The sequence below is a fragment of the Xenopus tropicalis genome, chromosome 6, assembly GCF_000004195.4.
Source record: "Xenopus tropicalis strain Nigerian chromosome 6, UCB_Xtro_10.0, whole genome shotgun sequence".
NCBI lineage: Eukaryota > Metazoa > Chordata > Amphibia > Anura > Pipidae > Xenopus > Xenopus tropicalis.
The window spans coordinates 151,973,112-151,996,700 of record NC_030682.2 but is presented as its reverse complement, the minus strand read 5'-3'; the positions used below and the strand labels follow the sequence as shown (position 1 = coordinate 151,996,700).

Here is a 23,589-nt window from a genome sequence, read left to right as displayed (position 1 = left end):
GATGTATAGGAGCATACAGCTGCCCTCCTGGTATGTGCCAGTTCCCCTGGTTCCGAGCCCTGTACAGCTGCTGTTGGACCTTGGTCCCTCTGCCCGGCCATTCTACGCCATTCCCTGCTCTGTCCCCAGTGGCCAATCGCATTGCAGCCAGTGTGTAAAGGGTGTGCGGATCACATACTATAATATATCCCAAAAAGGGAACGTTCCATGTGATCAGTAACCACATTGTATACATTAGGAAATATCCCAGCATGCAGTGGGAGAGTGGGCCCCTCTCCGTTCTGTAAAACCCAGCAGCTTCCTCCTGCCTTTCCCCTACTGGAGGGCCCAGAGCCCAAGCAAACTGCAGCGCCGGCGCTTCCTGCCACAAAGCAGCTGGGAGACGCTGCGCATCACTGTGGCCCCAAATGTACAGAGTTAATGTGTATTGTGGGAGTGTCGCGACATTAACCCCTGAGATGACTTCAGGGCCTTGTTTTAGCAGAGCTTGTTAGTGCCCCCCACTTATTGACTTGTACCCCAAACCTTTTGTCCTGTGACTTTTAGGCCCCAGCACAGTAAGGCACTAGTTCTACCTACTGATACTGAGCCCTAACCCTACCTGCTTCCCTACATGCCGTTTTATTGGCCCCTAAGGGACACAACGCTACTGGGCTGGGTACCTGGAACACAAACCAAAGCCAGCAATCCCAGGCAGGACTCGGCTTGTATCTCCCTGGGGTGCCTGTCTGTCATGGGTGCCGACAGCCTGAGCCGCAATAACATGCTAAAGAGAATTGCATAAGGGAGCAATGAGCCCTGGAAAGTTTTGGAATTACTGCTTCCCCTAAACACTCACTATGATTGGGCAGAGTGGGAAGAGCACTGGGGAACCGATTGGGCAGAGTGGGAAGAGCACTGGGGAACCGATTGGGCAGAGTGGGAAGAGCACTGGGGAACCGATTGGGCAGAGTGGGAAGAGCACTGGGGAACCGATTGGGCAGAGTGGGAAGAGCACTGGGGAACCGATTGGGCAGAGTGGGAAGAGCACTGGGGAACCGATTGGGCAGAGTGGGAAGAGCACTGGGGAACCGATTGGGCAGAGTGGGAAGAGCACTGGGGAACCGATTGGCAGAGGGAAGCCTGGGACGATTGGCAGAGGGAGGCACTGGGGAACCGATTGGGCAGAGTGGGAAGAGCACTGGGGAACCGATTGGGCAGAGTGGGAAGAGCACTGGGGAACCGATTGGGCAGAGTGGGAAGAGCACTGGGGAACTGATTGGAAAATACAGATTAAAAGGAAAACATATTGGAAGAGAAATAAATAAGAGACTTGGCACCCAGCTGGGGGGACAGAGACAAAATGGGGGATGTTTATTGGCTGCAGAAGTATCGGGGTCCCCCCCCCCCCAATAAGCATGTTGCCTCTGCATGTTGCAACTGCCAGTCTTCTGGGGTAAATCCCTAAGTCCCATCACAGCTTCTCATTATCTGCACTTATTTCCCATATTGTGGAAGATAAATGTATAAATGCCCCCCCCCCCCGTAGGCCTGAGCTAAGGGCAAGTATGAACAATTGTGATTATTTCCCAGAAGAGAAGTCGCAGCTGCAGGTGGGAACCAGCCGGGCGGCAGAACCATCGGCCCATTGTCTCCTGTGACACCAAGGCCGGGATTGTTCTGTGCCGAGCGGATTCTTTTCCCCCATTCATCTCTATGGAAACTGACACGGATCCTGCCTGATTTCCCTATTCGGAATTCCTGAGATACCGGCCCTTTTATTCCCCCGCCGATCCCATACACAAACTTTATTATCAGCATTTATTTATGCAGCGCCGCCGGCCAATCATTCTCCGTCTCCTTCAGCTGAGAACGTATTTGTTCCGGAGAGGAATGTGAGCGGCAGGGGGAAGACCTATAGAATCCTTTGGATAAACACTGGGGCCCTCGGATGCTATGGAAATTGCCCCCCTGGGGCCTCACTGTGTCGGCAGAAGGGGTAGAATAATGAAGTTTAACTTGGAGATCTGTCATTTTAGGCTTATTTAGCAAATAGTGAAAGGAAGATGTGTTTGCGATATTAAGTGGCTGATTTTCCTGCTGCAGAAAACTGGCTGTTTGTGTCTGGCAGTCGGATGCCCAAACCGCTGACTTGTGCCGCTGCCAGTTTGTTAGAGCAGGGACATCGCTCACAGACACCCCCTGGTACAACTGCCCCCCCCCGGCTCACAGCACAACTGAGGTTTTGTCATAAACAGTCTGTACCAGGTCTAGTAACCCAGGGCAACCAGCATCCAGACATGTGACTCTTGTTGGCAGCTGATTGGTTGCTGTGTTAGACATAAGCAGACGTCATCAAAGCATAGCAGTTTGTTATATAGTTGTGTCGCTAGATGAGCGTTCGGCTATATTAGGGGCCCTTAGGGAATGGAGTTATCCCCACCAATGTACTAAGAGGCGTAACAGAGCTGGGCAAATATGCACCTGGGCAGTAACCCATGGCAACCAATCTGTGATTTGATTTTTCCAGCCAGCTTCAGGTAGAACAATGAAAACAAACTTCTGATTGGTTGCCATGGGTTACTGCCCAGGTGCATATTTGCCCAGCTCTGTTACACCTCTTGGGAATGGATTTATCCCCACAAGAGCTGGGCAAATATGCACCTGGGCAGTAACCCATGGCAACCAATCAGAAGTTTGTTTTCACTGTCCTACCTGAAGCTGGCTGGAAAAAATCAAATCACAGATTGGTTGCTATGGGTTACTGTCAAGATGCAAATTTGCCCAGTTTTGATAAATGAGCACCAGTGTTTCTAGATTCCTGCCAAAGTAATGGCTCTTTCTTTATATATAGTGACAGACAAGGGTATTGGGGTTTTCCAATTATTATAGGTTTGTACTGGGGGTGCTGGGGGAGCAGGCAATAACTAATGGCGGGGGGTGCTGGGGGAGCAGGCAATAACTAATGGCTGGGGGAGCAGGCAATAACTAATGGCGGGGGGTGCTGGGGGAGCAGGCAATAACTAATGGCGGGGGTGCTGGGGGAGCAGGCAATAACTAATGGCGGGGGGTGCTGGGGGAGCAGGCAATAACTAATGGCGGGGGGTGCTGGGGGAGCAGGCAATAACTAATGGCGGGGGGTGCTGGGGGAGCAGGCAATAACTAATGGCGGGGGGTGCTGGGGGAGCAGGCAATAACTAATGGCGGGGGGTGCTGGGGGAGCAGGCAATAACTAATGGCGGGGGGTGCTGGGGGAGCAGGCAATAACTAATGGCGGGGGTGCTGGGGGAGCAGGCAATAACTAATGGCGGGGGGTGCTGGGGGAGCAGGCAATAACTAATGGCGGGGGTGCTGGGGGAGCAGGCAATAACTAATGGCGGGGGGTGCTGGGGGAGCAGGCCATGCCTAATGGCGGGGGGTGCTGGGGGAGCAGGCAATAACTAATGGCGGGGGGTGCTGGGGGAGCAGGCAATAACTAATGGCTGGGGGAGCAGGCAATAACTAATGGCGGGGGGTGCTGGGGGAGCAGGCAATAACTAATGGCGGGGGTGCTGGGGGAGCAGGCAATAACTAATGGCGGGGGGTGCTGGGGGAGCAGGCAATAACTAATGGCGGGGGGTGCTGGGGGAGCAGGCAATAACTAATGGCGGGGGTGCTGGGGGAGCAGGCAATAACTAATGGCGGGGGGTGCTGGGGGAGCAGGCAATAACTAATGGCGGGGGTGCTGGGGAGCAGGCAATAACTAATGGCGGGGGGTGCTGGGGGAGCAGGCAATAACTAATGGCGGGGGGTGCTGGGGGAGCAGGCAATAACTAATGGCGGGGGTGCTGGGGGAGCAGGCAATAACTAATGGCGGGGGGTGCTGGGGGAGCAGGCCATGCCTAATGGCGGGGGGTGCTGGGGGAGCAGGCAATAACTAATGGCGGGGGGTGCTGGGGGAGCAGGCAATAACTAATGGCGGGGGTGCTGGGGGAGCAGGCAATAACTAATGGCGGGGGGTGCTGGGGGAGCAGGCAATAACTAATGGCGGGGGGTGCTGGGGGAGCAGGCAATAACTAATGGTGGGGGTGCTGGGGGAGCAGGCAATAACTAATGGCGGGGGGTGCTGGGGGAGCAGGCCATGCCTAATGGCGGGGGTGCTGGGGGAGCAGGCAATAACTAATGGCGGGGGGTGCTGGGGCAGAGACTCTATGATCTCTTTGCTGGGGCAGAGAGAAGGGCAAGTTCACAGCGTGTAACAGCAGACTGGGTGGAATTTGCCCTCTCCTAGGGAAAGTGACTCCTGACTATCTCGGCAGCCTGGCTGGGAGTCGTGTTTGCTCAGCGCAGCACCTTTCCTCCCTTTCTGCTCAGGAATCTCTTATCTATAGGGCAAGTGAAAGTGCCGACTCAGGCGCCTGATGGCACAGAGGGCAGAGCGGAAGGACAAAGCTCAGTTTGCTGGTTCTCTAAGTGCCCCAGGGGCCGTCACTTAACGGAAATGTCTATTCCTCTTGGTGCATTGACACCTGTGAGTGGGAGCTGCCATGTCACTTGGCTTCACAGTCATCAATGTTACAACCATCATTTGGCCATAAATAGATTTCAGTTTAGACTATAGATTATAGCTCAGAACCCTGCAGCTCAGCCACTCTCCTACATTTGTTACACAGTCGTACCCGGCAGAGGAATAATCTGACCCCTCTCTGAGGCAAAAAGCTGTGCTCTTGTACCTGTTGTCTGTGTGTAGGGAATAGACATAAACCCTATGTAACTGTATAGTTCTGTATAGTTATTTACTCTCTCTAATCCAGCCTGCCCCTTGCCGGCCATGTCTGAGTGCTCTTGGAGCGCGGAAGGTGGTCAGGATGTCGTCGGTTTTTTTAATTAAAATATTTTTGGTGACATATGTGACCTATGTTTTTTATACATATACTCCCCTGCCAGCCATGATTAAATGGGGCACCTAATGCCCAGCAGCTTGGAGCTTGGGGACAATATGCAGTGTGTGCCAAGGGGACAGGTTCTTGAGGTTCTTTATAAAGATCACCTGCAGAGATACTTAGCCTTTAATGAAGGACTGGGTATGCTGTGCCCCTGCCAGCTGCCCGTGCCTATGTATGTGGCAGTTATACCCATGTCTGAATGTAACTTACAGGCACACTCGCTGCCAAGCTTTCTTCCTGCCCTTTTTGCAGCTGAGCGTTGGTTTGTGGCCATTAGATTTAAGGCAGTTGGTGAAGTTTCCAAACCAGGGGCTGTCTCTGGTAATGGGGGGCAGGGGGCACCCATGCTGGTCTCCCATTATCACTTTTTTGTGTTTTTTTTCTTGCAGGGGGTGAAGAAGCCATTCACAGAAGTGATCAAAGCAAATATTGGAGATGCCCACGCAATGGGTCAGAAACCCATCACTTTCCTGCGCCAGGTAAGGAGCTGATCCTGTGCCAGTCTGTGACCATTCAGCTTGTGCCCCAAACTCCCCTTTCCCTGCTATAGATCTGCCCTTCTCTGATGATTAAGTGCCCTTAGAGTATGAAACACGTAGGGCTTTTGGAGATGTTTTAATGTAAAGTGCCTAAATGCCCACAGTACTAGTTGCTATCTGCCCTTCTGGGTGCCATTCTTGTGCCCATGGAGGTTTCTGTGCTGGAATGAATATTGGGCTAGGGGAGCCCTTTGCCCATCCTGTGCCTTGAGACAGAACTTAGTTGGGAGGGGCAAGTTATGTACCAGCCCTGTGCCCTTATAGGGCTGTGGGGCTAGTCCTGTGCCCATGGAGGATTCTGTGCTGGGATGAACGTTGGGCTTGGTGAGCCCTTTGCCCATTCTGTGCCTTGGGACACAGGGAGTTGGGAGGGGCAAGTTATCTAGATTACCCTGTGCCCTTATAGGGCTGCGGGGCTAGTCCTGTGCCCATAGAGGTTTCGGTGGTGGGGCCTCTCCCCCTTGTAAGTCTCTCTTGCTGCTTCATTGCGAGATGCCAGCGCCCCGGTACTCACTGTACCCCTGTGTGTTTGCAGGTCAGTGCCATCTGCCTGTACCCCGAGCTTATGAACGACAACAAGTTTCCGGAGGACGTGAAGCAGAAGGCAGCTCGAATTCTGCAGGCGTGCGGCGGGCACAGCATTGGTTGGTTGAGGGGGCGGGGCTCACTAATTGTTGGGAAAGATCTTCACCTTGAACCCAGGAATGTACCCAGGTGGGGGGCTTCCCAGGGGAATGTGTGAGCCTGTCCCTTTCCTCTAATGAGCAAGTGGAGCATTACAGACTGTACGGCTGCACCGAGGCCCAACTCCACTTTAGGCCCCACTTAGTTACACTGTAAAGGTCGCCATACACGTTGCAATCTGCTCATTTGGGCGACCTAAGGTGAGCCATATCGGACCAATTCCACCTTTTGGACCTATTGCCAAACGATTGAATTAAAACAGCAGGGATTGGTGCCATCAGGCTGAGGAGCGATACGGCCCCTGATACAATGGGAAAATCAAACCTGCTTGATTGGCCGATTTTAGGCCAGATATTGGGCAGGTAGGCCCATCGGGGGTGCCCATACACGGGCAGATAAGCAGCTGAATTGGTCTGAAGGACCAGAATAGGCAGCTGAAATCGGTCTGTGTATGGGCACCTTTAAGCTGGCCACACGTGGGCAGATTTTAGCTGCCCCTTCAGACCAAGTTGGCAGTTTATCTGCCTGTGTATGGGCCCTCCATGGCAGCCTATCTGGCTGGAAATAGCCCAAATATCCATTGGGCAGGGACTGCATTGCCCCGTTGAGCAGGATCAGTCCGAGGCTGCCCAGGCAGTTGGTTCAGCTTATGAACAGTTCCATAGAAATGCAAGTTTTAGTAGTAAAACTTCTGTTCCGTGTCTCCTTCCTAGTGGTGCCCCCGATTCCTCCCCTACAGCCTGATACCCCCCAACATGCCCTCTGTACCTTGCCTGGCCCCCTGGCCCTTCTTTGTCCATATGGGGGTGTGACCCTGCTCTTGTGCCCTGGAGTCTCTGCCCCTTAGCTGCCTTGCCCCCTGGGGGTTTAGTATGGGGGCAAACCTGACAGATCCAGAATATTTTCCTAACTGATTTGTGTTCTACCCCCCCCCCCCCATACAGGGGCCTACAGTGCCAGCCAAGGAATTGAAGTGATCCGTCAGGATGTGGCAAAGTACATTGAGAGGAGGGATGGGGGCATCCAGTCCGACCCCAACAACATCTACCTCTCCACGGGGGCCAGTGACTCTATCGTGGTACTGTATATAAGCCTTTTCTCTTTATATAACCTTAAGTCGCTTGGTAGCAGTCAGGGCTCAGAAGCTTTGGGCCCCTATGAACTCTTTCCCCTGATGGCAGCCCTGGCAGCAGTTGTTTATCAGACCCAATCAATCAGATACTTGCTTTCATTAGTCTGATGGCACAAGATGGAACAGAGCTGATCACTGATTGGCTGCTTTGGGTTACTAGTGAATATCTGCCCCATGTAATATGTCGAGGGACACGGTCTCATTGGTGCATAGCGCCTCCGTCTCCTTTCCACTCTGTACTCTGAGGTATTTAATGAGTAAGTAAAGGAGCATTCCTGTAGTGAATGAGTGATAGAATCTCGGTGTTTATTCCCATGGAGAGGGACTGTGGCCTGTGTGTGCCAATGGGCTTGTAGCCCACAGATACCCCCGGGGAATAGAATACAGTGTATAGGGCTTGTAGCCCACAGATATCCCCCTGGGAATAGAATACAGTGTATAGGGCTTGTAGCCCACAGATGCCCCCCCTGGGAACAGAATACAGTGTATAGGGCTTGTAGCCCATAGATACCCCCCCTGGGAATAGAATACAGTGTATAGGGCTTGTAGCCCACAGATACCCCCCTGGGAATAGAATACAGTGTATAGGGCTTGTAGCCCACAGATGCCCCCCTGGGAATAGAATACAGTGTATAGGGCTTGTAGCCCACAGATATCCCCCTGGGAATAGAATACAGTGTATAGGGCTTGTAGCCCACAGATGCCCCCCCTGGGAACAGAATACAGTGTATAGGGCTTGTAGCCCATAGATACCCCCCCTGGGAATAGAATACAGTGTATAGGGCTTGAAGCCTACAGATGCCCCCCCTGGGGAATAGAATACAATGTATAGGGCTTGTAGCCCACAGATACCCCCCTGGGGAATAGAATGCAGTGTATAGGGCTTGTAGCCCACAGATAACCCCCCCTGGGGAATAGAATACAATGTATAGGGCTTGTAGCCCACAGATAACCCCCCCCCTGGGGAATAGAATACAATGTATAGGGCTTGTAGCCCACAGATAACCCCCTGGGAATAGAATGCAGTGTATAGGGCTTGTAGCCCATAGATAACCCCCCCTGGGAATAGAATGCAGTGTATAGGGCTTGTAGCCCATAGATAACCCCCCCTGGGGAATAGAATGCAGTGTATAGGGCTTGTAGCCCATAGATAACCCCCCCTGGGGAATAGAATACAATGTATAGGGCTTGTAGCCCACAGATACCCCCCTGGGGAATAGAATACAATGTATAGGGCTTGTAGCCCACAGATACCCCCTGGGGAATAGAATACAATGTATAGGGCTTGTAGCCCACAGATACCCCCCTGGGGAATAGAATACAATGTATAGGGCTTGTAGCCCACAGATAACCCCCCCCCCCTGGGGAATAGAATACAATGTATAGGGCTTGAAGCCTACAGATGCCCCCCCTGGGGAATAGAATACAATGTATAGGGCTTGTAGCCCACAGATACCCCCCTGGGAATAGAATGCAGTGTATAGGGCTTGTAGCCCACAGATACCCCCCCGGGGAATAGAATACAGTGTATAGGGCTTGAAGCCTACAGATACCCCCCTGGGAATAGAATACAATGTATAGGGCTTGAAGCCTACAGATGCCCCCCCTGGGGAATAGAATACAATGTATAGGGCTTGTAGCCCACAGATACCCCCCTGGGAATAGAATGCAGTGTATAGGGCTTGTAGCCCACAGATACCCCCCTGGGGAATAGAATGCAGTGTATAGGGCTTGTAGCCTACAGATACCCCCCTGGGAATAGAATACAATGTATAGGGCTTGAAGCCTACAGATGCCCCCCCTGGGGAATAGAATACAATGTATAGGGCTTGTAGCCCACAGATACCCCCCTGGGAATAGAATGCAGTGTATAGGGCTTGTAGCCCACAGATAACCCCCCCCCTGGGGAATAGAATACAATGTATAGGGCTTGTAGCCCACAGATAACCCCCTGGGAATAGAATGCAGTGTATAGGGCTTGTAGCCCATAGATAACCCCCCCTGGGAATAGAATGCAGTGTATAGGGCTTGTAGCCCATAGATAACCCCCCCTGGGGAATAGAATGCAGTGTATAGGGCTTGTAGCCCATAGATAACCCCCCCTGGGGAATAGAATACAATGTATAGGGCTTGTAGCCCACAGATACCCCCCTGGGGAATAGAATACAATGTATAGGGCTTGTAGCCCACAGATACCCCCCTGGGGAATAGAATACAATGTATAGGGCTTGTAGCCCACAGATACCCCCCTGGGGAATAGAATACAATGTATAGGGCTTGTAGCCCACAGATAACCCCCCCCCCCTGGGGAATAGAATACAATGTATAGGGCTTGAAGCCTACAGATGCCCCCCTGGGGAATAGAATACAATGTATAGGGCTTGTAGCCCACAGATACCCCCCTGGGAATAGAATGCAGTGTATAGGGCTTGTAGCCCACAGATACCCCCCCGGGGAATAGAATACAGTGTATAGGGCTTGAAGCCTACAGATACCCCCCTGGGAATAGAATACAATGTATAGGGCTTGAAGCCTACAGATGCCCCCCCTGGGGAATAGAATACAATGTATAGGGCTTGTAGCCCACAGATACCCCCCTGGGAATAGAATGCAGTGTATAGGGCTTGTAGCCCACAGATACCCCCCTGGGGAATAGAATGCAGTGTATAGGGCTTGTAGCCTACAGATACCCCCCTGGGAATAGAATACAATGTATAGGGCTTGAAGCCTACAGATGCCCCCCCTGGGGAATAGAATACAATGTATAGGGCTTGTAGCCCACAGATACCCCCCTGGGAATAGAATGCAGTGTATAGGGCTTGTAGCCCACAGATACCCCCCTGGGGAATAGAATGCAGTGTATAGGGCTTGTAGCCCACAGATAACCCCCCCTGGGGAATAGAATACAATGTATAGGGCTTGTAGCCCACAGATAACCCCCCCCCTGGGGAATAGAATACAATGTATAGGGCTTGTAGCCCACAGATACCCCCCTGGGAATAGAATGCAGTGTATAGGGCTTGTAGCCCATAGATAACCCCCCCTGGGAATAGAATGCAGTGTATAGGGCTTGTAGCCCATAGATAACCCCCCCTGGGGAATAGAATGCAGTGTATAGGGCTTGTAGCCCATAGATAACCCCCCCTGGGGAATAGAATACAATGTATAGGGCTTGTAGCCCACAGATACCCCCCTGGGGAATAGAATACAATGTATAGGGCTTGTAGCCCACAGATACCCCCCTGGGGAATAGAATACAATGTATAGGGCTTGTAGCCCACAGATAACCCCCCCCCCTGGGGAATAGAATACAATGTATAGGGCTTGAAGCCTACAGATGCCCCCCCTGGGGAATAGAATACAATGTATAGGGCTTGTAGCCCACAGATAACCCCCCCCCCCTGGGGAATAGAATACAATGTATAGGGCTTGTAGCCCACAGATAACCCCCCGGGGAATAGAATACAATGTATAGGGCTTGAAGCCTACAGATGCCCCCCCTGGGGAATAGAATACAATGTATAGGGCTTGTAGCCCACAGATACCCCCCTGGGAATAGAATGCAGTGTATAGGGCTTGTAGCCCACAGATGCCCCCCTGGGAATAGAATGCAGTGTATAGGGCTTGTAGCCCACAGATGCCCCCCTGGGGAATAGAATACAGTGTATAGGGCTTGTAGCCCACAGATGCCCCCCTGGGGAATAGAATGCAGTGTATAGGGCTTGTAGCCCACAGATACCCCCCTGGGGAATAGAATGCAGTGTATAGGGCTTGTAGCCCACAGATAACCCCCCCTGGGGAATAGAATACAATGTATAGGGCTTGTAGCCCACAGATAACCCCCCCCCCTGGGGAATAGAATACAATGTATAGGGCTTGTAGCCCACAGATAACCCCCCCCCCCCCTGGGGAATAGAATACAGTGTATAGGGCTTGTAGCCCACAGATGCCCCCCTGGGAATAGAATGCAGTGTATAGGGCTTGTAGCCCACAGATGCCCCCCTGGGGAATAGAATGCAGTGTATAGGGCTTGTAGCCCACAGATACCCCCCTGGGGAATAGAATACAGTGTATAGGGCTTGTAGCCCACAGATGCCCCCCTGGGGAATAGAATGCAGTGTATAGGGCTTGTAGCCCACAGATACCCCCCTGGGGAATAGAATACAATGTATAGGGCTTGTAGCCCACAGATACCCCCCTGGGGAATAGAATGCAGTGTATAGGGCTTGTAGCCCACAGATGCCCCCCTGGGAATAGAATGCAGTGTATAGGGCTTGTAGCCCACAGAGCCCCCCCCCCGGTTGTCTCTATTACACATTCAGGGACACAGTAAGATAGAAGTGGGCACCTTGCCCTGACCCATTCTGCCCTGCCTTCTATTGCCCATGTTACCCCCAGCAGTGATGCCCATATGACTGTGTGTGTGTGCCAGGCTAACTGCCAAGGAACACAGAAATCAGTCAGTATGAGCCGGTGCCCCCCGCTGGCTGGACCCGCTGACTCTGCTCTTTCATTGTTTGTTCCCCCTGACAGGATGTTCCCTGCGCCTCAGTGAGCTCTGTCCCTCCAAGCTCTGTGTTTATCCAAACGGCTCCTCTCCCTGCCAGGCTCCCCTGCCCTGTACCGGTCACTGAACTACAACTCCCAGCATGCTCTAACAGCTGCCCTTTTGCGTCCCTGATGCCGGGGGCCCCATATAGTGAGATAATGAGAAGCAGTAAGTGGTTGCTATATAGTCTGCTTCAAGTTAAAGACCGAAAGCAAAGATTGATTGGTTGTTATAGGCAACTGCACCGGTGCAATTTAGTGCGTGTTAGTAAATCTGCTCCATATTCTCATTCCTTCCCGTCTCCTCTATATAATATTTTGTACAGTGTCCTCCCCCCCCCCCCCCCGCTGGGTGTTCAGTCCTTCTCTCTCCCCCCTGCAGACTATGCTGAAGCTGCTGGTGTCTGGGCAGGGGAAATCCCGGACGGGGGTGCTGATCCCGATCCCCCAGTACCCCCTGTATTCGGCAGCCCTGGCAGAGCTAAATGCTGTGCAGGTTAATTATTATCTGGACGAAGAGAACTGCTGGGCCCTGGACATCAACGAGCTGCGGAGATCACTGACAGAAGCCCGAAAGCACTGTGACCCCAAAGTACTGTGTATCATTAACCCAGGAAACCCCACAGGTACCCCCTAACTATTAGCAGCTACAAAGTGTTCTGCACCATTAAAGAAAACTTCTGTGCAACTTCCTAATATCCATTGTGTCTGTCTGTCCCTTTCCCTTCCCTGCACTGCTGGTTCTGACTCCTGATACAACTCCCCAATATCCATTCATTCCTCATTCTCACTGGGTTTATAGTTATGTGTAACTGTCACTGTGTCTGTCCCTTTCCCTTCCCTGCACTGCTGGTTCTGACTCCTGATACAACTCCCCAATACCCATTCATTCCTCATTCTCACTGGGTTTATAGTTATGTGTAACTGTCACTGTGTCTGTCCCTTTCCCTTCCCTTCCCTGCACTGCTGGTTCTGACTCCTGATACAACTCCCCAATATCCATTCATTCCTCATTCTCACTGGGTTTATAGTTATGTGTAACTGTCACTGTGTCTGTCCCTTTCCCTTCCCTGCACTGCTGATTCTGACTCCTGATACAACTCCCCAATATCCATTCATTCCTCATTCTCACTGGGTTTATAGTTATGTGTAACTGTCACTGTGTCTGTCCCTTTCCCTTCCCTGCACTGCTGGTCCTGACTCCTGATACCACTTCCCAATATCCCATTGTACTGCATTCCCCTGGCACTGATGGTGCAACTGTCTCGCTGTGACCCCAGGGCAGGTGCAGAGCAGAAAGTGCATTGAGGACGTGATCCGTTTTGCTGCTGAAGAGAATCTTTTCCTGATGGCTGATGAGGTACTGACCCAAACAATCCAAAGTCAGTCCATAATATTAAACATCTAAAGCCCTGTAAGCACTGACCGTACCCATCTTCTCTTGCCCCCAGGTGTACCAAGATAATGTCTATGCCAAGGGCTGTACCTTCCATTCCTTCAAAAAGGTTCTGTTTGAGATGGGACCCAAGTACTCGGAAACCGTGGAACTGGCCTCTTTCCACTCCACATCCAAGGGATACATGGGAGAGTGAGTGTGGCCCTCAGGAACCCGGCAAGCTGTGGGTTGTTACCACATGCCTGTATTCCATACGTATCTCATGGCCCAGGTTGTATGAGGAGCCGTCTGAATGTTTCCTTGTAGCATATACTGTGCCCTGTGGGAGAAGGTTCTAACGCACCGTGGCCTGCTCATAGACTGGTGCCATCGCTGTACCTATTCCCATAGAAATGTCTAGAATGGTACCATTATTGTTACTAATGGGGTAGGTACTGGCACCCCATGGCCTGCTCATAGACTGGTGCCATCACTGTACCTATTCCCATAGAAATGTCTAGAATGGTACCATTATTGTTACTAATGGGGTAGGTACTGGCACCCCATGGCCTGCTCATAGACTGGTGCCATCACTGTACCTATTCCCATAGAAATGTCTAGAATGGTACCATTATTGTTACTAATGGGGTAGGTACTGGCACCCCATGGCCTGCTCGTAGACTGGTGCCATCACTGTACCTATTCCCATAGAAATGTCTAGAATGGTACCATTATTGTTACTAATGGGGTAGGTACTGGCACCCCATGACCTGCCCGTAGACTGGTGCCATCACTGTACATTTCTGTGGGAATAGGTCTAGAATGGTACCATTAATGTGTTACTAGTTACCTACTAGAGTAAGTACTGTCTCATTGTGGCCTGGTCAGGGAATGCTTCCAATACTGTGTTACTAATGGAGAACATTCTGGCACACCATGGTTAGTCACATTTCTTCTGGTGAGATCTGTAATTGTATCTTTGCCCTCCCCCCCCAGGTGCGGATTCAGAGGGGGTTACATGGAAGTGATCAATATGGATCCTGCTGTCAAGCAACAACTAACCAAGCTGGTGTCTGTGCGTCTGTGCCCCCCAGTGCCCGGGCAAGCATTGCTGGATGTGATTGTGAACCCACCAAAGCCTGGGGAGCCCTCCTACAAACAGTTCATGGCTGTACGTCTGTCCGCTTGCAAGTCCTAAAGGGGAAAGGGGGTCTGTTTTGTTATGTGCTCTTCCTATGCTGGTCAAAAAAACTTTTAGTGAAAGATTAGTGGTCCAATATTTTTGTCATGTGTGTGACCTTCATCAGATTTATTGTCCCTGATGAAGGTATTTGCTATGAAAGCACCTCATGTTAACGTGTATGGAGGATAGGGATGATTCTTGGGGGGGTGGCTATTAGCAGGGGGGGGGTTAACAGGTAGGTGGGTACATGATGCCCGCATTGACCTATATAATGTATTTCTCCAGGAGAAGCAGGCCGTGCTGGGGAACCTGGCTGAGAAGGCTCGTCTCACTGAGGAAATCCTAAACCAATCCCCTGGGATCCGCTGTAACCCAGTCCAGGGAGCCATGTACTCGTTCCCCAGGATCCACATCCCAGAAAAGGCCATTAAACTGGCACAGGTAATTGTGGGGGGGGGGGGGGTGCTTTATGTGGTTTATTATTCTACTTGGAACTTGAGTTATCAAATCATCACTTCCAAGTTCTCCTGTTCTAGATCCCTCTGTTAACCTACACAGAGGTTCTCCTTCTCTAGACTGGGCCTCTTGCCCACATTGAAGTTTTGCCCACATGTTCTTCTCTAGACCTTTTTCTCTGCCCACATGGAGATCTGTCTCTCTGCCCACATAGGGGTTCTCCTTTTCTAGACCTGTCTCTCTGCCTACATTGAGGGTTGTCTTCTCTAAAACGGTCTCATTGCTCAAACAGAGGTTCTCCTTCTTATACTCTGAACCCCAATGCAGACAGAGAGGCAGGTCTAGAGAAGAAGAACCTAAGTACCACACTCTTCTTACATGGTTTCCCTCACCCCTTGCAAGTACATCCCTTTAAGATCACTTCTTACTGCCTACTTTCCCCTGCAGGCCGAGGGGCAGGCCCCAGATATGTTCTTTTGTATGAAGCTTCTGGAAGAGACTGGAATCTGTGTGGTACCTGGAAGCGGATTTGGACAACGTGAGGGCACGCACCATTTCAGGTAAGCAGATCTAGAGTATGGGGTATCGTGCTGTATACTCTCTGCACCTCAATAGAATTAACCCCAGCTAAGGGTAAAAACAGATTGCAGTGTTTAAAGATTGTGTCTTTAGTGAATGTCCCAGCCCTGACTTCTAAAGAGTAAGTCCACCCATCTCCCTCAGTACCAGGTAGGTGAATCCATATTTCTGTAATATTTCAGAGCTCAGTGGGGAGATTCTGGATTCACACTAGGGGATCCCATAGCTCTGTATGTGAAGACTGCTGTATCAGCCATAGTTCCAATAATATCTAGCACTGCAAATCCGGGACCATCCAGTAGACCCAATAGGCTTCCAAGTCTCACTGTAACTGGCCTTTAGGTTGGACCCATGCACCTGTGGCTCCAGCCCCCTAATTGCTTAGCCCCACATTTAGGAAACCACTGTTCTAGGTAATAGGCTGGCCCCACACCTGACCCTTCTTTTGTTCTTGCCTTCTTCCTGCAGGATGACCATTCTCCCTCCCACGGATAAACTAAAGAGCCTGTTAGAGCGGCTGAAGGATTTCCACCAGAAGTTCACAGAGGAGTATTCCTAGAATGCCACAACGGTGCAGACCTGCCGCTTACGTGTCCTTATCTTAACTGCTGATGAGTAGTACATGTGCAACCCTCAGATTTGCCCCAGTGCTTTTTACCTCCTGCTTTCCGCCCTCAGACATCTGACCTACTCAACCCCAACCCAGGAGAAGCCTTCACTGATGACTGAGCTGAACTCCCAGGTGCACTCACGGCCGACTCCCCAACTAGAGATGAACTTGCGGGGAAGGCCCAAAACCGTGCCTCGCAGTATTCACTAATTATGAACCAATCAGTAACCAGATACAACCACACGTGCACCTTTTTGTTTTTATCTCAATTGAGCACTTTCATTGGAATCCAAAGCCAAAATGTGAACGAGCTCCGCGTTTCCTTACACGAATGACTGTGCCTCGCTAAGGGGGCCGCCCAATGACCACTCAATGCACTTTCTTATTTCCCAGCCTATTGCCCCATCTGTCTCTTCTCTAGGGCCCTGCTGGCTAGTAGCTGTAGAGAGGTAACTCTGCTTTTAGGGTGTTTTATTGACCAATGTGGGTGCAGTACAGTAGGCCTTATTGGGTCCCCTTATGGCCCTCGTTGCTTAATCTCTTGCTTTTTAGACATAATTAACCCATTAATGTAGCATCATGGAAGCTTTACGTTCAGGCCCTTGGGTGGCTGAGCTCCGTAGGCCTTAATCCAGCTCCGATGCCCTGCTGAAGTCCCTAAGTGTCCTTTCTAAGTTTGGGCTTGCCTGATATTGTACCTAGGAGGGCACCTCAAAGTTCCCAACGCTGCTCGGAATTTAGCGATAATACGAATGCATGGAAGGTGCTATGCAATGTCTCTGATGACAAACTGGAATGCCTACACTTGTGCTTTCTCCGGAGGCGGCCATGTTGGATGCAAAATAAAGTTCAGGATGAGCTTTGCATTTTTATCAACCCATCAGAAACACCCAAGGACCCGCTGAGTAACAGGTTCTGGTTGCACCCATGCACTTGCCCATTCCAATCACTCCACTTTATTATTCAGATTGGTTGCTATGGGCAACTGCACTAGGGCAATTTAGCACCAAAGTCTTAAGTATTCTTGGCTGTCTGGTCGTCCTTGGCTGCTGCTCAGTCATCTCTCACTGTCGCCAGATCCGCCGGTTCCCTAACGGACCTTCTAGCCAAGGCGCCAAGCAGCCAAACCACTGGCCAGTCCTGTTTAGCATTTTCATATAAAGGGCTAAAATGAATGTTTTTAATATGAATCAATAAAGATTGTAAGGAAGATTCTGTGTTTATTTGAATTTAGATTTATTATTTGCAGGTATGCAAAGCTTCTCTACTACCCCCCACTACCCCCACCCGGCAGGGCACAATACTGATCTCCCTGTTGCCCCAAATGTGGGTGTGCCATTCTGTTGTAGTTCTATAAAGCCACCAAATGGGGTCCTTTTTTTGGGTTTTTTTTTTTTCTTCAAGGGTTTTGTTCCCATCTTTTCCTAAAATGCAAATAAAGTGGAGAGTTCAGAGTAATTCTCAACTTGGGGTCATTCAACGAAGACTTGTGTGTTCCAGGTGGCCAATCGGGGGGTTGGATGGCAAAGGTGGACCTGAAGGCCTCCAGAATCAATGCTGAAGAGTTACAGATCTTAGATTCTGGATGACGAGGCCAGATCAACTTTACTTTCTCCATTAAATAGAGATTCAACAGAGTTTATGTGTTCCCACCAACTGTCCCAATCCCTCAAGTTCTCAGGAATGTCCAGAAGAAGATCAGGCAGAGATGTTCCTTGTGGCCCTCAGGCTTCCCTAATGGCTGGATCTCTTAATCAAGGGCAATCTGATTTCTCACTGCCCAGACAGACTGGTCTTAGCAACTTGACTCTTACTGGTAACTTAGGGCTCTCAGGAAGAGCAGCAGCAACACTCGGGGCAGCCAGAGAGCCGCCTACTATCCAGAGGTATTTTTCTGTTTGGGAAAGATGTTCTTCCTGGTGTTCTGATATGGGAGTTAACCTAAGTTTTCCCACTGAAGTTCAGGTGGTGGATCTCAAGTTCCATCATGGGATCTCAACCTTGTGCTCAGAGTCCACTCTTCAGCCCCTTATGAGCCAATAGAGAATGCTCCACTCAAATGCCTTAATCTGAAGATGTGTTTCCTGTTCCATTGAAGAAGAAATCTGCTTTGTTTAGGAGAAAGTGGTTTTAAAGATCGCAGACAAGTTCTTGCCTAAAGCTGGCCATACACGCACTGATAATATCGTACAAAATCTTGTTTTGTATGATATTCGGGGTGTGTATGGCAAGTCGGCGAGGCGACTGATATCGGAGAAGGCTGCGGATATCGGACGACTCGCCGATCGGGTGGGTTAAAAGATTTTAACCGTTGAAGGCGCCCAAGAAAAATCTATGTTCAGGGCAGAAGGAGTTAGAAATCCTATTGTTTCTACCCATATCTGATGATTCAGCCCTGAATGTCAGTGGAGGGTCGCACAAAAGATTGAAAATCGCCAGTGTGTGGCCAGCTTAAAGCGGTGTCAGACTCCCAAGATATTATCCGACTTTTTCTTCCAAAATCCCACTTCTTATCATGAGGTTGGGTGGCACAGCTGGGAGGTTATGAGATAAGGTTTTCAAGATTTATGTTGACAAAGTGGCTGCGATTAGGAAGGTTAACTCCTTGTTGGTCATTACGGTTGGTTTAAGAGCTAGAACTCAACCTGTTAAGAATACAACTTGTTGGATTAAACTATGCCTTCAGCTTGCCTATCTCCAACAATTCCAAATAAAGGCACATTCTACCAGGGCTATGGAGGCGTCATGGGCTTTCCATTCTATTGATCCAATGTCGTCCTACAAAACTTCTTGTGTAGCTCTAAGGGTTCAGCCAAATCCTGCTATTAATATTAGAGAGAAGTGTAGGTCCCAAAAAGCGCCCCCCCCAAGCTCAATAAATAGTGACTGTCTATGGCAGTGGTTCTCAACCTTCCTAATGCCGGAACCCTTTAATATAGTCCCTCATGTTGTGGTGACCCCCAACCATAAAATTATTCCTAAGACCATTGGAAATATGTGTTTTTCTGATGGTCTTTGGCGACCCCTGTGAAAGGGTGGTTGGACCCCCAAAGGGGTCCCTGACCCACAGGTTGAGAAGCGCTGGTCTATGGCATCTCGGGCATCTTACAGAACCCACAGATTGCCAGTCCGGGCCTGGAGGAGTGATACAAACTCATTAATATAGACTCATCCTTATGTGAAAGTGATGGTTTGGACCCATTATGTAACTAAGGAACCAGCCTCCCTGCCCCATACCCCTGGCTCCGCTGAGCAAGCACCTTCCTATCTGGCTTTGCCTGTTCATTCCTTGCTTTTACTGCCCCCATGTGGCCATTTGCTTGTGGGTCAGGCTGAACCCTGTCAGTGGGGAAGGTCCCTGTTGTACTGGTACCAGTGCCACCTCCTGTGCTGGGGAACCTCAGGCTCCTCCCCCTTGATCAGGTTACAGGGAGCCACATCCTGGTACCGACACGGGCAGCAGATGCCCCAGCACTGAGCTCTGCCCAACAGGCTCCCCAGGTTCCTCTGTGCCGGCACCGATTGGGCCAACGAGACTGAAGCTGCTGATTGGACACCGCTGTTTAGGTAAGTGCTGGGGGGAGACGGTGGGTCTCTGTACCACAGTTTGGCATTGTGCCCCTGGCAAGGGCTGCTGTTAGTGCCAATGGGGAACCTGGGGCCCCTAATTTATATCATGTTTCCAGCTGCTGCTGTTGTTGTACTACAACTCCCAAATCCACCGACAGCCTTTATTTTGGGGTTCTTAGCCCAGTTCTGTACTTGCCCTTGATAATGTCGGGGGGGGGGGTATAAGGTTTCTGCACTGGGATCAGCATTTCCCTCCCTTGTACAAGGCACCCGTGTGCAAATACCCGGCGGGCACTCGGCTGGAATAAACACAAGTCTCATCTGCACTGATGCAAACACATCCCTGTTAGTACAACACTTACAGAACTACAACTCCCACAATCCCCTCAGCATCTGCAGGAAGACCCTGGAGATTCCAGACCATCTCCCAAAGCACCCAGATAATCACTGGACTCCATACAGCACCCATAGTAATCAAATAATCTTGGGGTGCCATATGGAGCCCGTCCCCCAGGGACCATGAACACTATTGGTTCAGAACACGGGTGCCCAGTACCTGGCAACTGGGGCAAGCTGTATGGAGCCCTACAATTATCTGGCCCTAAAGGGAACTAAATAGGGTCTTAAGTAGCATATAAGGGGGGTGCATTATGGCATATTTGCAGTCCCATGATTATCTGCCCCAGGCAGGGGTTCTTTGCAGTCCCATGATTATCTGCCCCAAACAGGGGTTCTTTGCAGTCCCATGATTATCTGCCCCAGGCAGGGGTTCTTTGCAGTCCCACAGGGGCCTAATATATAGGAAACAAGCAATTCTCTTGTATCTTTCTGGGGGGGCCACACACTGCCCCCGGCTGTAATCAGTGGTATTACACCAAGAATGGAGGGGCTTTTGCCTTTTTCAACCTGAATTAACAGTAACTTGTGACCCTCCTGTATCTGTTAAACTACAACCACCCACACGTTTTATACAAAGGTCAGGACCCCAGGAGCAGCCAATCAGGTCAGTCCTGAAAACTTTGCTGGGTATTTGGTCACAAGACTCAATTCCTAGTGTCGAATCAGGGGACAGGGTTACAGGGGGGCAAGAGGATTTGGGGTTGGGGGGAGATTATACTGAGATCTGATACTGATGGGCAATTAATTACGTTTTATTAGTATATTTTGGGCTGCAGCTGACTCCTGTACTGATTTAGCTGGTACCCCTTTAAAACATGTGGGGGGGGGGGGGTCAATGAGCCAATAGTACATATGGATCTGAATACAATGGGGGCTCCTCCCACCTAGAGATGCGCCTCTGTACAGAATCCTAAATGCCTGGTCCTCGGTAGGAACCTCCAACCCCAACTGGGCCAGCCTTTCCCCATAACTGAGCCCATTCCCTTTATCAGCTTAGTCGCTCTTCCCTGTACTTTCTCTATTTCATTACTGCCCCCCCTTATATATTTATATATAGTGCCCCCCCCTTAACTGCCCCCCCCCCCCCAGTGTAACCAATCCCAACTGGGCCAGCCTTTCCCCATAACTGAGCCCATTCCCTTTATCAGCTTAGTCGCTCTTCCCTGTACTTTCTCTATTTCATTACTGTCCCCCCTTATATATTATATATAGTGACCCCCCCTTAACTGCCCCCCCCCCCAGTGTAACCAATCCCAACTGGGCCAGCCTTTCCCCATAACTGAGCCCATTCCCTTTATCAGCTTAGTCGCTCTTCCCTGTACTTTCTCTATTTCATTACTGCCCCCCCTTATATATTTATATATAGTGACCCCCCCCTTAACTGCCCCTTCCCCAGTGTAACCAATCCCAACTGGGCCAGCCTTTCCCCATAACTGAGCCCATTCCCTTTATCAGCTTAGTCGCTCTTCCCTGTACTTTCTCTATTTCATTACTGCCCCCCCCTTATATATTTATATATAGTGACCCCCCCTTAACTGCCCCTTCCCCAGTGTAACCAATCCCAACTGGGCCAGCCTTTCCCCATAACTGAGCCCATTCCCTTTATCAGCTTAGTCGCTCTTCCCTGTACTTTCTCTATTTCATTACTGCCCCCCCTTATATATTTATATATAGTGACCCCCCCTTAACTGCCCCTTCCCCAGTGTAACCAATCCCAACTGGGCCAGCCTTTCCCCATAACTGAGCCCATTCCCTTTATCAGCTTAGTCGCTCTTCCCTGTACTTTCTCTATTTCATTACTGTCCCCCCTTATATATTTATATATAGTGACCCCCCCTTAACTGCCCCCCCCCCCAGTGTAACCAATCCCAACTGGGCCAGCCTTTCCCCATAACTGAGCCCATTCCCTTTATCAGCTTAGTCGCTCTTCCCTGTACTTTCTCTATTTCATTACTGCCCCCCCTTATATATTTATATATAGTGACCCCCCCCTTAACTGCCCCTTCCCAGTGTAACCAATCCCAACTGGGCCAGCCTTTCCCCATAACTGAGCCCATTCCCTTTATCAGCTTAGTCGCTCTTCCCTGTACTTTCTCTATTTCATTACTGCCCCCCCCTTATATATTTATATATAGTGACCCCCCCTTAACTGCCCCTTCCCCAGTGTAACCAATCCCAACTGGGCCAGCCTTTCCCCATAACTGAGCCCATTCCCTTTATCAGCTTAGTCGCTCTTCCCTGTACTTTCTCTATTTCATTACTGCCCCCCCTTATATATTTATATATAGTGACCCCCCCTTAACTGCCCCCCCCCCCCCCAGTGTAACCAATCCCAACTGGGCCAGCCTTTCCCCATAACTGAGCCCATTCCCTTTATCAGCTTAGTCGCTCTTCCCTGTACTTTCTCTATTTCATTACTGCCCCCCCTTATATATTTATATATATATATATAGTGACCCCCCCTTAACTGCCGGATATACTTGCCCAGGTAACCCCCATAGCCGCTGTTACCCCACTTAGGGGCCCCAGACCTATCCGCACCCCAAGCTCTAAAAGACAATCCGTCCCACTCGCCCACGTATCTTATTTGCCAATAAATGAGCGGTTTGTAGGTGCAAAAGACGAGCTTCTGATTGGCGCACAGCTCGAGTTCTGGTTGGCCGGCGGACGTGCCAATCTTCTGAGACCGGAGCTGTGATTGGCCAGTAGCGTGGGCGCTGCCTGAGGGAAGAGGGCGCCGGGCTGTGGGAAGCGGTGAGTTCCTGCATTTTGTGTTTGGGGGTCACAGCCCCCCCCCCCCGTTACTTTATAAACGTGACTAGAGATTATCTACCTTAGAACCCGCCGGCAGGTGCCATAGGGGGTGGGGTTGTGCCCAGGGTTTGGGCTGAGGCATGTTAGAAAGAACTACAACTCCCAGTATCCCCTGCAAGCTGAAGCCTCTAAAGCTTTCCCTCGTAAGCCCCGGGGTGGGGGCAGCGGTTCCATGGTCCCAGGTGTCTGTGCATGTGGTGCTAGGGCCCCTAGAGGCTGCTGGGAGTTGTGGTGCTAGGGCCCCTAGAGGCTGCTGGGAGTTGTGGTGCTAGGGCCCCTAGAGGCTGCTGGGAGTTGTGGTGCTAGGGCCCCTAGAGGCTGCTGGGAGTTGTGGTGCTAGGGCCCCTAGAGGCTGCTGGGAGTTGTGGTGCTAGGGCCCCTAGAGGCTGCTGGGAGTTGTGGTGCTAGGGCCCCTAGAGGCTGCTGGGAGTTATGGTGCTAGGGCCCCTAGAGGCTGCTGGGAGTTGTGGTGCTAGGGCCCCTAGAGGCTGCTGGGAGTTGTAGTGCTAGGCCCCTAGAGGCTGCTGGGAGTTGTGGTGCTAGGGCCCCTAGAGGCTGCTGGAGTTGTGGTGCTAGGGCCCCTAGAGGCTGCTGGGAGTTGTGGTGCTAGGGCCCCTAGAGGCTGCTGGGAGTTGTGGTGCTAGGGCCCCTAGAGGCTGCTGGGAGTTGTGGTGCTAGGGCCCCTAGAGGCTGCTGGGAGTTGTGGTGCTAGGGCCCCTAGAGGCTGCTGGGAGTTGTGGTGCTAGGGCCCCTAGAGGCTGCTGGGAGTTGTGGTGCTAGGGCCCCTAGAGGCTGC

General features: G+C 51.0%; 2 protein-coding genes across 8 annotated transcripts in view; both read left to right on the top strand.

Annotated features, from left to right (window-relative positions):
* The window catches only part of gpt (glutamic-pyruvate transaminase (alanine aminotransferase)), a 33,876-nt gene extending 16,654 nt beyond the window's left edge, over positions 1-17,222 (top strand). For all 6 annotated transcript variants that reach the window (XM_031903391.1, XM_031903389.1, NM_001016805.2 and 3 more), the window contains 10 exon segments: positions 5,294-5,383; positions 5,979-6,087; positions 7,072-7,205; positions 12,190-12,433; positions 13,088-13,167; positions 13,259-13,395; positions 14,179-14,353; positions 14,651-14,806; positions 15,269-15,381; positions 15,869-17,222. In XM_031903391.1, coding sequence (XP_031759251.1) covers positions 5,294-5,383; positions 5,979-6,087; positions 7,072-7,205; positions 12,190-12,433; positions 13,088-13,167; positions 13,259-13,395; positions 14,179-14,353; positions 14,651-14,806; positions 15,269-15,381; positions 15,869-15,959 — 1,329 coding nt within the window. In that variant the 3' untranslated portion in view covers positions 15,960-17,222.
* Positions 17,223-19,459: 2,237 nt separating this feature from the next.
* oplah (5-oxoprolinase, ATP-hydrolysing) overlaps positions 19,460-23,589 on the top strand; it is a 34,006-nt gene continuing 29,876 nt past the window's right edge. The window contains exon 1 of one of the 2 annotated variants that reach the window (XM_012953922.3): positions 19,460-19,577. The gene's annotated coding sequence lies outside the window, so the exon portion shown is untranslated. 2 annotated transcript variants of the gene reach the window in all.